The sequence below is a fragment of the Chiroxiphia lanceolata genome, chromosome 25 (genome assembly GCF_009829145.1).
Source record: "Chiroxiphia lanceolata isolate bChiLan1 chromosome 25, bChiLan1.pri, whole genome shotgun sequence".
Lineage (NCBI taxonomy): Eukaryota > Metazoa > Chordata > Aves > Passeriformes > Pipridae > Chiroxiphia > Chiroxiphia lanceolata.
The window spans coordinates 47,016-65,023 of NC_045661.1; the positions used below are offsets into that span (position 1 = coordinate 47,016).

General features: G+C 43.9%; 1 protein-coding gene across 8 annotated transcripts in view; it reads right to left on the bottom strand.

The window, feature by feature from the left end:
• Positions 1-799: 799 nt before the first annotated feature.
• Positions 800-18,008, bottom strand: part of BRPF3 (bromodomain and PHD finger containing 3) — a 33,386-nt gene continuing 16,177 nt past the window's right edge. For 5 of the 8 annotated variants that reach the window (XM_032710742.1, XM_032710743.1, XM_032710740.1 and 2 more), the window contains exons 5-13: positions 16,010-16,138; positions 15,319-15,631; positions 13,936-14,202; positions 13,267-13,770; positions 11,499-11,592; positions 9,342-9,439; positions 7,767-7,864; positions 5,669-5,823; positions 800-3,086 (exon numbers count right to left, since the gene is read on the bottom strand). In XM_032710742.1, the coding sequence (XP_032566633.1) occupies positions 2,903-3,086; positions 5,669-5,823; positions 7,767-7,864; positions 9,342-9,439; positions 11,499-11,592; positions 13,267-13,770; positions 13,936-14,202; positions 15,319-15,631; positions 16,010-16,138 (1,842 nt within the window). In that variant the 3' untranslated portion in view covers positions 800-2,902. The remainder of the gene's footprint in view (positions 3,087-5,668; positions 5,824-7,766; positions 7,865-9,341; positions 9,440-11,498; positions 11,593-13,266; positions 13,771-13,935; positions 14,203-15,318; positions 15,632-16,009; positions 16,139-18,008) is intronic. The other 3 variants (XM_032710746.1, XM_032710747.1, XM_032710745.1) reach the window with 3 other exon arrangements.

Sequence of the window (18,008 nt, forward strand, 5' to 3'; positions counted from 1 at the left end):
AGCATGTGACAGGCACAACCTTGTTGCCAATAAAACTCCAAACAGTATCTCAAGAAATCACTTTCCTAACCTGGAGTTGTTTCTCTCAGACATTTGTCTGTGTGTGCCTTTTGTTGTTTTCTCTGAGAAACAGACCTGGTGGTCCTTAGTTGAATTAAAAAACAAAAGAAAAAAACAAACAAACCAAAAAAACCCCACCACCACCAAACCCAACAGCAAAAACATCAACACAATTCCAACCATCAGCTGAGCTGTGTGGGTCAGGCAAGTGTTTGCAGTGCACCACTGCCTGCAGGAACATGAACCTGTTCAGGGAAGGAAAAGTGCATCTCAGGGAAGAGAGACAATGCAAGAGCCATGCTGAGATGAGAAACTCTCCCCAGGCACACAACAGGGATCAACCCAGCTGCAGGGTCTGTCCTGCTGCCTCCACATCCCATCTGCTGGCAAGTCCCACTGTCCCTGGTCCAGCACCACCAGGAGATGTGATTCAAGCCCCAGATTGCCAATTCCCATCTCTTCGGGACTCTCAACCAGCTTCCCCATCAGCACGCTGCTGTGCAGGGCTCAAGGTGGGATCGCACCCTGCAGCATCTAGCCCTGTCACCTATTGCACAGGGAACAACCTCATCCCCAGGAGATGGTCAAGGACAAGAAACCCCTTCGTGTTTCACTTCCCCATTGCTCTTTGCAGGCTTTCTGCCTGCATCTGGGACAACTGAGATGATTAAAAGCCATCACAGTAAGTTCTAGATTTCAGGACAACACTAGCAAGGAAGAACACTTCTTGAGGGCAGTGTTTTGGTTTTTTTCATACATTAGAACATTTATTTCTCAGAGAGAAAATATAGTCTCAGACAGTCAGATTATAGAAGGTAAAATTAGGTTTTTCTTTTCTTTACAAGCATAGATTTTCTTATTACCCCTCTTATACCATCTGATATAAACAATTCTAGAAATCAAATAAACTCACTTTCTACAATAAATAGAGCAATCTGTGCTTTACAGCAGACTGACAGTAACATTTAGGTTCCGTAGCAACAGCAGGACATTAGCCAATTCAAATTCTAAAATGTAATTTAAAAAACAAAACAAAAACCAAACCAAAACCAACAAACACGAAAAAAACCACCTCCCAAGACCTTAAAGCATATACACAGGTCACAAGTCCACAGCTGAGCTACCACCTAGAAAAGTGTATGTTCCTTTAAATAAATTACACTGTGTGCATATAAAAGACCCAGCAACACAACTGAGGACTTCAAGAATAGTGACAATAGGTCTGAATAATTTAGAACATTTTACAACTATGTACACAACATCTTTCCCTAGCCACACTCCATAGGTGTTATTATCACTATTAGTATTTTTACAAACCTATGTCCTGCCTCTATATGTTGCAGGAATCTTAAAATTCCTTCAAATGTGGTTCCATGCCCCAGTGTATAAGAAGTGGCATTTTAAAAAAGTAGACCAAATAGAAATGGCAGTGATTACTCCCCACTATTCATTATCATTCTCTTCAGTATGAAAAGGTTAAAAATAATTTAAAAATATTGAGTTAAAAAGCAAAGTGATATTCAATCTACAATCTTACTTTGCACCTTTGGTTCTTGAAAATGGGAAAGCAAAAAGAGAGAAGCAACAGAACAGATCAGAGAAATCATGAAGTCCTTGGCTAATAGAAAAGATTTTGCCATCAAGTTTCCAGACATCAGTTTGTCCCTGTGTTTTGCAATGCAAACACACTGTCTGCAGAGCTGGGTTTACTTGGCTTTGGATGAATGACAACGCTGGAGACCCACACACCAAGGAAAGGATATGTCTGCATGGGAGAAGGGGAAATGGCAAAATGGTTGTGTGCTTTCGTTAGCACTTGGTTTCAACCCGAACTGCATCAGAAGAAAACATTAAAGAGACAGAAAAGAGAGAAAAAAGGAAGAGGAGCCTTACACCAAATGTGCATAAACCAACACAAAAGATGTATCTCCCTCCAACCCTGATCAACCTCAGTACCTGCAGAGCTGCTTCAACTCTACTTAGACACCTTCAAAATTACTTTTACTTCTTAAAAAAAGGAAGTTATCCTTGCTTAGATTCCATACTGCACAGTCATGATATGAAATGTAACAGCAGATTCACAGATATAAAATAAATTTCTAGGACATACATATACACACAGATCAGGTAATCTGCTTTTCATCTTTAAAGCTCTGTGCATCTGTGCATGTAACTGTGTGCAGCAAGGGGGGGGGGGAGGTCATGGATATATCTCATGCTTTTCTAAAGGCAATGAGAGAAATCTAAACATGAAAACAGTATGTACACAGGCAGGAAAATCATAATGTGAACTCCCAGCTATGATTTTGTGGGGGTTTTTATATGATAGGACAATATCATTTAAAGAAAAATGAAAAGGCCAATGATGGTTTGGGTAAATTTGGCACAAGAAAGTCAAGTTGGGATTTCCGTAAAGGATCCTGGTTCTGTTTACAGTGGTGGCAGGTTCCCAGGAACTACTCCAGGCTAGCTGACAACTTACAAACCCTGGCAGCACAGGGGAGGCAGGGACAAGGGAGGGTGCATGAGGTCCAAACATCCAAGTGCTGCACTCTGCTCACTGCATCAACTCACCTTGGCTCCTATCACCGGTCAGCTTTTGCTAACTACCTTACTCCCAGCCCTGCAGACTACACATTTCCATCTCTTGCCAGCTCTTCAGCAGACACATTCAGAAAGAAGCTGGACAAGGTTTTTTTGGCACATTTCAGGGTACTTTGAGGACTGCTGAAAGCTGCTGGGAACGGTGTTCCCCCGCCAGTCAGTGCATGAGATGGTCCACTCTGCCAATGCAGTGAGCACGAGGTCTGGGGGGAAAACGAGGTTCAGTCACCTCAATCCTTTACAGGTAACTGGATGTAATGAAGGGATGGTCTCCGTGCACTCGGCTCATGTGGATCATGGCTCGGTCATATGCCACCTGCACAGACTTGCGGATGCTGGTTTTTCGTCCTTCCATCATCTTTAACTTGTCCACTGTGTCATCAACACCAAGGGGATAGACTTTGTCACGTGGAAGCCACTGCCTGCAGTAGAGAGTGCAAAGACCTGTCACCAAGGGTATCGAGAGGGAAAACGGGGAAAGAAGAGCAAACACCTGGAGGCCTCTCACCCTTGCAATACCTGAGCAATCAGCAGGGGTGCGACTGCTTCAGTGTACCTGGCTCATTCCTACTGCATGGCTGCTACAGGCCAAGGACATTCTCCCATGAGTTTCCAGGACACGGCCAAGTACTCCAGCTCCTCAAGCTTTCCCCACATATCTCAGCAGCCATTAGTCACTGGCTGTTATCTCCTCTCCAGGAGCAGTTACACTTATGTAATATATTTGTTTATCATTAACACCCACAATGATGCTACAAATGTTTAAATGCCTGCATTTGACATAGAAGAACCACCTGTAGCCAAAATGCCTTCCAAGCACAGTCTTCTCTCTCCTTGGAGTCCTTACTCAAGGCTTTTAATGTTCCTTGGAGCTACAGGGGAAACTTGGAAATCCCTGTGTTCCACAGAGCAGAAAATAATACAGGGGCTTCCATGGTGGAAAGTAAGTTTTTATCCCCAAGCAAGTTCTGTCTTGTTCCAAGAAGCTGTAAGCATTAGAGGTTAGGTGGGTACAACTATCTGAGTATCACCCCAAACCAGGCAACTTCCAGTTGACATGTCCGAAGCCCAGGCTAACCCCAATGGATGACTTAAATTGCAAATGCTTTGTCTGTAGCAGGTTTTTATTGCGTCCAGATTAACCAGTACACTGAGAAACATGCCACCTATCTCTCTTAATGAAGTTCAGCCCCTAGGAACTCAACCTCAGCCACTGCTAGCACAGTTCAATGCATTTCCCAGCCAGCCAACATGGGCGACGAAGGGCAGCTCAGCTTATCTTCACCACAAAGATGAGGGACAATTTCAGTGTTTGTGACCCTTCTGCAACATCATTGAAGTCAGTAGAAATTTAGGACTTTCCTGAGGTGCCTTATCTTCCCACAAACTACAAACAAGGCTCTAAGGGGCCACTTAAGAGTGTAAACATACAGCAGAGCTTGTATTCAACGAGAGCAGGGCAAAGCCAAGGAAATGCTTATTTTTGTTGGAAAGGTAGTTTCAATTACAAGCTTGGATTTAGGTTTTTCAAAATGATGACTACAGCATGGCACTGCCATTGATTTTCTGCTAAAAATCATTAGTACCTCTTTGAGGAACATGCTCCCTATCAACTAGTTCTGGTAATCAGAAACAGTGAAACAATGCAGCGTTCTAATAAAAAGCCTCAGGAGTTTGTCTCTTGACACCTCTTTTCCCCAGAGAACACAGAAATACTTCTCAACTTCCCAAGCAGATAGCATATACTTTCCCTTTGCCTGCACTGCACCTTGTCTCCATCTCTTTAGATTGCATAAAACACTGCTGCAGCCCCAAAATGTAAGGGGAAACCCTCTCCCTTGCTGCTTTACCTGACTATGTGTTTGGCTATTCCCAATAGTGTATCTTCCCTCCAGCCCTGACACCACCTTTGGGCAATGTTCACCTCCTTCCTCCAGCCTCTGGCCTTTCCCTGATCTCATGCTTCACTACTCTTCCAGGAATGCCAGCAAAAACCTTCCTCAGGAGACTAAGGAGAAGAGCTCTTGAAACAAGGCTTCTTTTTAAATTCCTGATACGTTATTTTATAGAGGCAGGAGAAGGAAAGGCAAGCCCATCTATCTTCTGTTCCCACAGCATCCCAACAGTCCAGCATCTGCTCTGTCTGCAGTATAAGCTCTCTGAATCTGTGATCCCAGCTGCACACTCCTGTGTGTGACAGCGTATTTGCGTGGTTCATGTTCCCATGTGGTAAATTCAGTGGGCTCAGCACGTGGCTGTCACCTCTTCCTCTTCCAGTATAATTCTCCAATTTTACAAGTTTCCCATTGTTTCGTACACAGATTTCAGAGTCTTTTTAGTATTTTTAAGGCACTTCACTTGTTTATGACTTATTACATCTGGGTGGTTTATTGTTACCATGTGAGCATGGTCGGCAATTAATGCTAAAATCAGCAGATTCAGTCTGTCTGAAGCAGAACAACAAAGGCCTTGAGATATTTCACTTGCTTTGAACCTACATGCTTACCCCTACATTTTCCATCCTAAACAAAGGTCTTGATTTGAAAACTGCAGGTACTTAGCACCTCTGAAAAATCAGCCAAGTCTAAATATGAAATAAACTCAGCATTTTAAAAATGTTACCCTGGAAATTTCTGGCAAATCTTTTGTGCAGCATTGGAACAGGCTGCTTAGTCTGCTAGTGTTTTAAAGTCAAGTGCTCTCTGTAATTTGCTGCAAATTAACTCTCAGTGTGCCTCAGTATTTTCTTGGTGATGTGACCCTTGAGTGTAGGATGCTGGACTGTTCACTGTGGAACTGTGAGATGTTGTGTGACTGGGCCGGGAAAAGCAGGCTGTCTTCCTTATTTAGACTCTTCTCGACTGCTGCATGTTCAAATTCTCCAATTTGCACGTAATATCATCATCATCATCATAATCCCTGTGTGCTCCCATATATCAAAGATTATGTTAAATCTTCCTTCTCTGCAACAGCACTCACCACAGGCCTGTCTGCACACACTCACCAGGTTCTCTTGTTGTCAAAGAAAAGGACAAGGAAGAGCTTTTCTCCTGCCTCTGTCTGCCTCTGCTCCCCCAACTTCAACACATCCATGGGCGGGACAGGGATGGGGACTCCATTGTGAAGCAAACCCTCACGTGGCATCTTGGGGTCGATTATCTAGTGACACAGGGAAAGGATATTTAAGAACAAAATCCTTTCAAGTAATGAAGAGAAGGCATTTTTTTTCTGTTCTTTCAGTCTATCCAAGCTAGACAAATAAGTCTACTTTGGATGGTAAGCAAAATTGCTTGTTATGTTTCAGTGGCTCTTTCTAAAAAAACTTCGTCCTTGAGCCTTCCCCTGTAGAAGTCAGTTCGAAAGTCAGGCATCCAATCTTAAAAAAGTGAAAGGATCTAATTAATATGTGGTTCTGTGTGGCTGTAGATGCATCTACACTAATTGGTAATTCAGTACAAACTCAGTATTGTTGTGTTCAGCAAAGATCTCCCTCCCTCACTTCAAAATCTTACAATAAATGTAACAAGACTGCTGTACTCCACAGGCGTAACATGATTTCACAACAGCTCCATTCTGGAACAACCCAGTTGACTTGAGTGGCATTGCTCAGATTTACACTGCTATTAGATTAAAATCAGGCCCAATATTCTGAGAGAGTTGACAAGCAGTGCTGGCTTCATCGAGCTAGGGTAACACAGACTATAGTAATTTTGAAGAGAAGTAACAACAGATGCATCAATTCTCCCCAGTGCCCAAATTGTGCTATGTGATCACAGGAGGAGAACAAAACAGCAAAAGGTGGATGCAATACTCCATCTATTCTTCTTTGCCTCCTAAGGTCTTGAAAAAGTAAATTGGCTTTGACATTGGCCATCTGTAGTATGAAGGACACTTTACCACCACAACAGGCTGCTATTAAAAAAAAAAAAAAAAAGTCTTTTTTGGAGGCAGTCTCAGTGGTTAAATACATTCTAAACCACAGTTTAACTCTGGCTGTAGCCACACAGACAATTAAAAATGCTTTGGTTGGCCAAGATGGCTAGCAGATCCACAGCTGTTCCCTCCTCTGAGCTCCCACTTAGAGTAAGAGTATAGATGAGCGTCACAATTCCAGCAGAATCCACCGTTTTTGATGGCATCAGAACTGCGCTCAGTCACAGCCAGGCCTGCACACTGTGTCAGCTTAGGCCCAGTCTCACGGCTCTGCTGCTTGGATGTAGAGACCCCTCTAATTTCTGTGAGGGCCACTTTCTTTTAGCCCTTACAATTTGTCAGCAGTCACAAGAGCTGTCTGTCCTTGCCATCTGAACCAGAAAGGTACTTAAGGGCATGGCTGCAGCCACATGGAAATTACATGAAGCAGAGATGGCAGGAAAAGCCATATCTCAAGGAGTATATTTAAAAGCAGCAGAAACAACAAAACATGGTTAGCCTATCTCATGTTCTTACTCATATCCTTATTTCAGCAATCTCTGTTGACAACTTAACAAGCACTGAAATGCCTGCAGTGGTAGTGTGGCACTTCCTAGCAACACCTGCATGCCATGTTTTGCTTTGAAACCAAGTATGGTGCTCAATGAAGACAGGTTTATGGATTTCATGTTTATAGAAAAACATCCAAAGAGATAAATATTAAGGAACTATTGTTCAAGGGACTAGGTGCAAATGCACATGAATATATTCTCATATGGTTATTGAAAGAGGATACATATGATGGGGCACCTACATGTGGAGTTGTACTCACTACACAGGAAAATGTGCAGGCACTTAAGACACCAGGTGGACCATGGTGCCTGCATTTATAAAATTTACATCTTCTCGTCCCAAAAGTACTAATTACTTTCAGGCGAGGGGAGGGGCGGGAAGGGAAGGGGAGTTCCTATCCCTGACAACGAGAGGCCAATATTTTATAAATTCTCTGCAATGCTCTGAAACAATGAGCACAGGGAAAATTAACTGCGCAAAGGGGAAAGAAAAAAAACCACATATTGCATTATTTTGGGAAGTTTTCCTTTTCTGTCTGGTTACACTGCACACTAGCACTGTGTTCTGGGCTACCTGCACTGCAAGTACAGGTTGCGAGAGAGCAGCAGGGTACTTACCAAGGCAGGGTAGGAAGGATAGCCACGGCACTTGGCCCACACAAGCTCCAAGGGCTCCAGCTCAGCCTGACTCTCAAAGGACATCAAGAGAGTTCTGCCTAAGGGACAGGAGGACACACGGCTTAGAAGGGCTATTACTAGCAAAAGAGTTATGGTAACACAAGAAACCACACTTGTCATCTAACCCAGGCATGATGGCCCTCATTGTCTCAGTAGCAATCAGCTAAAATAGTTGAATTACTGTTGTACTTAAAACCTCTGACAAAACAAAATGGAAAGCCACTTATTGTTTGTACTCATATGCATTGGGTGGCCAAATGAGATGTGATATGACACACATCTCATCTGCAGTAAATTTATGATAAAATTTAGTGTGCACTGAGCTCCAGCCTTCTTTATGCTCTGTCAGTACAGTCATGTTCAGCATTAAGATAAAGCCACAGCCTCTTAAATCATGGGTCCAAGTCTATGCATGCATGTAGCTTCACATGAACTCTTCAATATGGAAATATTAATCCAATCGAGTCACTGAAATCAAATGGCTATACAAGAGATGGATTTGGTCATACACATGAAATCTACCAGCTCATGGTCCTGGAAACGGAGTAATCTTCATTAATGCAAATTTTATAGCAAGTAGTGCTTGCTGTCGGGAAAATGATCAAACAACTGGCATTGAAAATTGAATTTAGAAAATGCTGAGTACAACCCAACTGAGCACCCTGTCAAGACAGATTTGATGTGCTTCTCCACTATTGCATTCCAGACATATTCTTCCATTAATGAAATTATATTCTAAGACACAGAATTGCCCCACTGAGCCTAACTCTCATGTTACCAGCCCCACTCTGTAAGCTTATCTCCAAAGAAGACTGCTGAACACACAAAGTCCAGGATAATAATGGTTCTCAAAGAGCCATGACAAGAGCCTGCACTCGGGAGCTGCACAGAAAGGCACGGGCATTCCAGGGCATCAAAGCTGAATTCTGATTTCAGCACAGACCTGCAATAACTCTGTTGTTGACATACCATAAGAAAGACAAGAATCTGGTTGTGTGAGCACTGAAAGAATGGTGTAGTGCCTTGGGTAGTGACAAGTGAGGAGTGTGACAATTTTATAGACGTATAGCACAGTTTGACAAAGACAACTTTGTTATGAGGACCTTGCAAGCAATACAAGAGGGAACAGCTATGAAGTCATCTCCAGAGAGACCCCTCTTACAATTAACTCTTCGTATTGCAGCATCATTAAAGGGAACTAGTCCCAAAACAGGAGAAGACAGTGCCAGGAACATTACACACACCAGCCCAACAGAAAGTATCCTTCCAAGGAGAAGACCAGGCATAAGCAATCAGCAAAGGTGAAAGCAGGAAAAATCTTTTATGCAATAACCTAAATTCGTAACAAAGCAGGTATAATGCCCAGGCAGGTCAGCAGCCTGATCATAAAACCTGGATAGTTTGTCCAGGACTGGTTCCTGGTGTGCTTTGGGATGTGTTCCCTTTGGTTTAGATGGATGTCAGCCCTACAGTGCGGTGGGACCAGAGCAGTGTGTGCTGTGCAGCAATTCTCACCTGAGCCACTGAAATCAGGATCTCCATTCACACCTTCCACGAAGGGCATCCGAGAGAGAGCCGGCTTTCCTCGACTGCGCTTAGGAGGCATCAAACCACTGTTAGAAAGACATGGAAGAGAAGGGCATTAGGAGAAAACAGATTATCCTTGAAAACAAGGACAAGGAAATAGATTCCCCAGCTCTGTCTAAAATACTGAAAAATTACTGCACTGGTGCCTCACTGACATGAAAACTGAATACTTGAGCAAAATGTGATCTCTTCTGGTGAAAGCACAGTGGACATCATCCCAGCTTTCCCATGAACTATGAAAGGGCCTAATAGAAACCAAGCTGTAAACATGAGAAAGAAACCCAGCAAAGATGTCACACTTGAGAGCTGATGTAGTGATGCTTTTGGAGTTTTCATGAGCTATACCAGTTGTGTATAGACTTATGACACAGCAGCCCTCCAAAACAACTCCATTATGCAACTGGACTCCTTCAGCCCATATCCTGAATGCCCTTTCACCTCATTACTACAATACTACAAACATTTCAGAAAATGGCCTATCTCCACCTCAAGCAATCATATTTTTTCATATATTGTAATTATTTTTTTTCTTTTACAGTCTCCTAATAAGCAACCTATTCTGAGTGACTTTGGTGCTCAAAAAGAAAGACTGGAGAAAAAGCAGTCAACAGAACTGTTCCTAAATAGAATAACTGTGCACAAATCCGGGTGTCTCCTGTTTCCCTTCAATGCAGCTTCTTACTTTACGATAGTTTATTGCAATAACTTCTTGTAAGATCTGCACGGAGGTCATGGTTGCATCCATCTTACAGAAGAAGCAATGACTGAGATGAAGATCTGGACACACAGCCCAGAAAACAGGGGAAGAGATGAAGTGCTGGGTGTGTGTCTCATCTCAGAGAAGAGCTGAAGGTTCTGTGCCTACAAGGGGCTTAGCATGTGCAAAGAGAGATCATTTACTGGGGTGCCACATGCTGCCCTTGGGTTGCCCAGCACCTGACTGTGGGGGTAGGATCACTCTGTGACAGAGAAAAGCCCTTGCATCAAAATTGCTCCTCCAAACCCAGGGCCTTGCCCTTTGTCATGGGCATGATAGACTTTGCAAACAGATTTACAATGGTAACACTAATCAAACCTTAGCTTCAAGTGCAAAATTATACGCCTCTTTGGGTAGCTAACATTTAGGATCCCTCTGCGCAGCAGAGCAGAGTTTTCATTTGAAAAATGCTCCTGTGATTCAACCCTGCTGCAGGACAATTTTTTACACAGCTAACAGTTTTGAACTGTTGTTTAGCCCTGAGAACGGGTGTACGCAGGCATATAATTTTAAGTGCCCAACTAACACTGCAAGTTTGAAATCTTACACAACTAACTGAGTACATGCATTGTGAGGAAGCACAAAATGTCCAAACGTATTTCTCTAGTGATGGGTCATGTTCAAGGCACTGCAAACATAACCACAAATATCAACTAAAAACATCTTGCTTCTGTCTGTCCTGGATGATCTTACCCATCAAGCTCAAATGTGCTCAGCCTGCCACTCAGAGCACACACAAACGTGATTCTGGCATAACAGAGGTTTTACTGTGCAGTGAAAGGGCTGTGAAATAACTTAAATCAGTGCTAGGAGGGCTGGACAGGTAAATAAGACCAGAAAATTGACATGGCACTCATACGTACCTACTGAAATAGACCAAAAGATGTCAGGTGTTTGCTCTAATTCTGTTCTAAGTCATGTTTGAAGCACCTAGTTCTACTTTTAAACTTCTGAGAGGAAGAAAGCAGCAATTCAGTAGGTGGCAGAAGTTCAGCTTTACATGCAGTGCTGAACCGAAAATCTGAATTCAAGTTTTTTCCAGTTTTGGCTCTCAAGGACTGCAAGGCATTCATCAGCAGAGAGGATGTGTATGCATTGAGAGAGACAAGTATAACAGATACCCACTTGCTTGAAAAATCAAGCCCTGCTTTTGGGACCAATAGCTTAAAAGAACAGGACAGAAATACAGCAGTTTTTTGTCTTTTACAGTAGGCACAGAAGTAACAGTTCGGGCTAGGTTTAAAAGGAAGAAGTCAAAGAACAAAACCAGAGAGATAAATCCAGACGCAGAAGGTGCTCCAGGGCACATTTTTGCATGGGACACTTACCTGCAGGATTCAAACACCAGTCCACTGCCCAGGGCAGAGCTGCACTCAAAGTCAGAGCCACTTTCTGCATGCTTTGCAAAGCCATTAGTCACTCCTGCCAAGGAGACAAATGGGAATGACAGGGATTGACTCCTGAGAGCATTCCTGAGCCCAGAGCACGCACAAGAAGCCAGCTGACAATGGCCTTCCCCCATCCAGGCATCCACCACCCCCAAGTTCCCTTCTGGCTCACCAGAAGTCCAACAGCCATACAAAAGGCAAACTCATGGCAAGGTCACTATTGTTTTTTCTAGGTGTAAATATCTAATTGCCACAAGGCGCACATTTCTGGGAAACACCTTGTTATGAAAATCCTATTCACAAGGACCTGCTTCTGCAGTAACACAGATTCATCACACCAGACACTCCCTCCCGTTAGGAGAAATCAGTTGTGTCTGAAATCATGGGAGGAGATGGGGCCGTATCAAAAAAGCAGTGCTGCAACTTGAAAAAAAGCCAGTAGCGCTGCTTCAGCTGAGGAGAAACGTCACTGTGTAGTTATCAATGATTTTCCAGTACCCTGCCTTTACTTGCCCTTTTTTTATTTTCAGCCTCTCATTCTGACCTGTATCCAATGCAGATGACAACTTTCTCCTTTAATTACCAACAGATGATAATGGCGAGTCCCTCAACTCTGGAGAAGTCATTTGTGATCCCTTTAACCTGTCCTGGTAAGTCTATCTCCACATTCAACTGCTTTCCTCCCACTCTCAGTATGCTAGCAACCTTATGATAGCCTTATAGTTATGAGATAATATTTGAAGTGTAGGCCAAGTCAAACCTTACAGGTGGGAACTGTCCCACAACAGCTGTTCACACAGAATCAAAAGAAATTACAGTGCTGTCACTCAGATGTCTCTTTCCCCTTGTGTCTTTCCAAATTTCACCTCAGGTGCTTATTCTTATTTGCAGATCTAATTTGAAAAGGAATCTTCTTGGTATTCCCACTAATTTTATTTAAACTCCAGAACTGAGAGTACAGCTGATTTAAAAGCAATGTTTAACATCTCATCTTACATGGGTGCTGTGTTACTACAGACGGTGCACACTTCCAACCAAATGCATCATTTCTGCAGCAGGAAACTCTCCCTCCTAAGAGTGATCAAGCCAACACAAACCCTTCTATAAGGGCAGGAATGCCAATCTCAGCCCAGAGTCTCCAGACAGGCCTCTCAACAGCTTTGCAAGCAGCTGGGCACATTGGCTTGCCCTACACAAAATGGAAAACTCTCTCTTACAGCAGCCATGTAGACTAACAAAGAGAAGAATCATTTGTGACTTCCCTGGGTTTCATCTTGGTACCTTTAAATGTCTAAAATGGAGGTGACTAGAGCTGAACTAAGACAGCAAAAACAACATGTACGGTCAGTGGAGAAGAGAAGTGCAACTCATTATGGACATGTCTTGTCTGCCCTGTTTTAGAAACATGTGGAAGAGATGCAGCTTTCACCAGGCACATCTGGTCATGAAGCCTATGTTTTCTTCTAAGCATAAAGTCAGTTCCAGGTGTGTAGTTTGGATGCAGAAGTTTTTACTCAGCCCCAGGATTTCTATGTCCTCGGTCCCATCTCACAGTTTCCAAGGGTTCAGGGCAAAAAGAAATCCCAAAGAACTAGGATTTCCAATCAGGTTGGAAAAGACCTCTGAGATCATCAAGTCCAACCCATAACCTATCATCACCATGTCAACTAGACTATGGCACTGAGTGCCACGTCCAGTCTTTCCTTACCTCTCTGTCCTGCCTGCCTGGGTGACTTTTCTCGATTGCTCTCATTGCAGGTTCTGCTCTGTGGCCGCTTCCGAGCTTGTCGCTCCCCATCAGGGCAGGAGGGTGAAAGCTGCCCGCTCTGCCTGCGGTCCTCCCTGTTTTCCAGGGAGCAGTCCAGACCTCTCTGCAGCTTCACCCCGTTCTTAGCTTTTTTAAAAAGGACAGATGTTCGTCGGCCCACGCTGCTGAAGGAGGGGCTGGCAGGGGTGTCTGCAGGCGACAAGGCCAGTCCATTCAGGCTGTTGTTGGTGAGCAGGCGCTGGAAGGCTTGGCTCTCCCGCTGCAGAGCCTTCTTGTCAAAGAGCTCCCTGTCCAACACCACCCTCTTCTGCAGCTGATTCAAGGACTTACTTTCACTGATGGGTTTGAGTGTTGGAGGGTCCTGCAGAGAGTCTAGCTCCGAGAGGGAGGGTACAGGTCCTGTGGGCTCCAGGGTTGGAGGGTGCGGGGGCTTGGCATCATCTGCTAAAGGAGTAAAGAACCTGCCTGAACATTTTACAAAGACTTACTCCCAAAACTACCGACAGCAATTCTCATCTTTCACCAGGGCCACAGACAGGAGAAACAGCAGGTCTTGACTGCTGACATGCACTTGAGAGCTGGAATTAAAATCCTGCTGCAACCTCTCACCTTTCTCCCTTTCCTCATCGCCATCCCTTGATGTTTTCTCCAGCCTCTGGTCCCGCAGCACAGTCTCCCCCTTGGCCATGGTCTTGTTCTGCTGCTGGGCCAGTTTCTGCCGAATGGAGTTGATCTCCCGTCTCAGGAGCCGGATGCGTCGTGTCCGTGCACCACTGGACCGCATGGTGCTCACTGTGTCTAGTTTTTCCAGCAGCTCCTTCAGCTGGGCCTCCAAGGAGAGGTGAGCTCGGTTCTCCGGGAGGAGGATGTTATCCACTGCATCAAAAGAGATTGTAACAGTGAAGGGAAGGAGTAAGGCTCCTTGAAAAAGCATCTGGGACCACTGCCACGCCTCACTCCCTTTGATGCTATTCATGAATCAATCGCTTTAGTCTGGGGATTTAGCAATCATTAACCTTGGAGCTCTGACTTCCTTCCTTTGGGCAAAAAGCAGCTGATTTAACTTGCACTGCCCTTTAGTTCCCCTTACTGTCCCAGGGGCCGCAGTGAAAGGATGTGTTTGCACCCCACGCAGAACAGTTCACAGTCTAGGTCCTTGTCAGAAACCTACTTCATTGTCATATAAAATGACAAAATCAGACCACAAACAGAACTGGTCAAAACATAACGTTTGCCATTCCTCTGGCTCTGTTGAAGGGCTGGCCTCCAAAGGAGCAGGACAGACAGTTGAAAGACATACTATCATACACCAACACAAATTTTATAATGACTCTCCATCTGTACCCAAGGGAGCTTCAACATTTAGGAAGTAGATGGCAGACTGCAAGCTCTGAGTGCTTCATATTGGCCTAAGTATTCTGTACTAAGTTTAGCCAAGTTATTCAACCAGTGCTTTGGAGCTGCATCTCAAGAGGGCTGTAGGAATGGATGCAACCATGTTGGGAATGGGAAGTCTCAGCTAGAAGGATTGATTGGGTTCCACTACTTTGACTGCCCCATCACCCCCTCCCAGACCTCAGTGCTCCATCTAACCCAGTGGCCCTGCACCTTGCCAATTTACAATACAAAGAAATGCATGAGCTTTCCCTAGAGCAAAAAATCCCAGATCCACCTTTGCACTGCTTTGTAAAATAGCAAGTTTGTACTACAGGCACAGCACAAATCAAAGAGCATGAGCAGTTTACAAGGCTCTTCCGAGACAGACATGCCCGAAGAGAGCTGGAGCTAAGCTGCACCTAGCTCAGAGTGCCCAGCTCACCTGAAATCCTGCTCTCTGAGGCTCTAAAGGAGTTAGATATATGCCTAGGTAAACAGATGGATAGGAAAAGTCTTGTATGTAGAATGATGGCTGTGATTTCCATGCAGGCTGAAAGACATGCTCAGAACAAAAATTATGATCTGCCTGAGAAAAAAATGTTAATAAGTACTCACCATCCTCCCAAGAAAAGCAGTAAAAGTCCTCAGTTTTGGGTGACTCAGGCAGGTGAATCCCCACACCAATGTCAAAGCCAATGCTTTCAGCCTGCCGCCGTGCGTGACGCAATATCGCTCCTCCGAAGTCTCTGAGCCGGACAGCTGCTCGGTGGAAAATCGTGTCTTTAGCATTATACCTCATGCAGTTGGTAACTATAAGGTTAAAGTCTTCCTCAAACTCATCCAATGTTCGGTACAGGTGGGACTCCAGCTTCCGCCTCATGGTGGAAAAATCCATTGGGTTGGAAATGAATTCCAGGTAATCTGGAACCTAAACATATAAAACCTGTACAATTACAAAAACCATTTACTAGCCAACCAGAGTGCATCCATCATAAGCACTCTTAATGCCCTTTCCACTGGCAAGGGGCAGCGTCAGAAATTCATTTCTGTGTCACCCAGTCAAGGCAGACACACCCTGGCTCTGCAAAACATTACTTGTACAAGATGTGCTAAAGCTTCTAGAAAAAAATGCCCTTTTTTGGCCTGGAAGGATACTCACATCATGAGTCCTTTTTCAGATATTCTTTAGTCCACCAGGAGCTTGGGACAAGGTAGTTTATGCTTCTAGGGTTATGACAGCACATGAGCCTCTGCCCAGCAATATCTTATCTACAACCCACTAGACACCTCTAGGAAAGAGACTTGCCTCATTCAGGTTAACAGGCTCTGTGAAGATCTGGGCAGCATCCTTCTCCTGCAGTAGATCCAGTGTTGTGCGCAGAAGGACATTGAAAGGGGTCAGCTGTAGCTCCATAGCAGCCTGCTGAACCTTGACCTGGGAATGAGAAAACAGTGATGAGCACAGTTACAGAGGACAGGATACGTGAGTGGTGTCTCCCTCCAGTTTCTTCTGAATCATCACCCCGGCTCTACTCAGTGGTGGAAACCTCAGGTCAGCATACCACTAGCCTGGTAGACTCATTGCTGTAGAACTTCTGGCAAACACATTGTGCTCTCCCCGTGCAGGATGTACATCAGCAGACAGCACTTTACAGAGTCTAACTGCACAGTCCAATCCTTTTATATATGAGGAACTCCTGTTTATTCAATCCCATCAAGTCAAAACAGGAGGAACCCCCAGAAAATTAAAAGATACTACAACTAAAAATGAAAACAGGCAGAGGCTTTTCACACTTGGTAAATTATCCTGTAGAACTCCCTGCCTCATGATATTATTATTATGCCAATTATCGACATTATACAAAAGTTGAAAGTATGCAGGCGTTTGCATGAACAACAATGTCCATAATTAGACTACAGAGCATAAACAAAGTTTAAGATATAAGCTCTCAGACTTCAAGGCAGAAGCCAAACAACAACAGTGGTTTGATGTCTGCAAATTCCTAATACAGTTTCTTATATCCCTTATGAAGTCTCCAATACTGTTTGATTTCAAGCAAACAAGTTGTAGTACTGAAAATCTATTCAAAGAAGACTGGTCCAGGATAAAAGTATTTATTTGTCTTTTAACATTTTAATTTCTTTGATCTTATAATCGCTCGTTATGTCATTAAATCAACCACTCCAACAGCAAAGGTAAGCAAGTCTGTTTACACAAAGCGAACTGATGTGCTAAGCAACAAGACAGCATCAGTGAGAGAACGAATGAAGACAAGATATAAAGACCACACTTTTCCCCCAGAACAGGAAAGAAGTCAAACAAAGATGCGTGATTCTGGAGTATCCTTCTCCACTCACCTAAAAGGTGGGCTGGGATAGAGCTCCAACTAGACACACTTTTCTGTGATATTTTATTGTTTTATAAAGCACAACATAGTTTCCACAAGCTTTTACAGATTTAGCCACCTGTGACAGGGATATGTCAAGATATCAAAGGTGAACAAAGTCCAAGAATGATTTTTTTTTCATCCTCCTACCTAAAATACATCCATACAGCAAGCAGGGCTGACCTACTGATGTAAATCAAGGACAATGCAGCAAATGAACAAGTGCTGGCATCAAAAGGACTCCAGAAAAGCTATGGGTAATTTCTGGCCACAAAAAAATTGCTCGCAGAGGAGCTGTGATCACAGAGGATGCTGCTTTCCCTCTGCCTGGCTCCCTGCAGACAGCCTGAAAGCACCCAGGCAAGGCCTGAGAACACGTGTAAGGGTTCACTGTATGCAAGGTGAGCCTTTCATGAAGCTGTCCTTGAAGATACTCCTGCCAGAGAGCATTGTCGTGGGTGCAGCAACCAAAGGCAAGCAAAAACCCTCAACAGGAAAAGCTGGCAGGCATGGGAAGCAACCTTCACTGGTGCAACTCTGGAGATCTGCACACAGCTCAAAGAGCAAACTGGAAAATTTAGTAAATTGTCTCCATCATAAAACTTTTTCATCCAAAAAATGTACATAGAGGACAAATGAGAGGAATTTTTAGCTTTAGAGATTAAGAGCTGAATTGTGATTTAGACCTTTCTCTGGAGTAGGTGTTACCAAACTCCTGAAATTATTATGAAAGGAGATCTAACTTCTATTCTGCAAAACACTTGCCCAGAAATAAAAGGGGTGCTGTAGGTCAGAAATCAAATCCACTATTAGTTATGCAAATACATTTTCCCAGCACTTTGCAGCCCAGCCCTAGTTCTGAGGGCAGAGGCTGCACAGTGCAAACCTGTGACTGACACAGGGAGAGAGAGTTCTGTG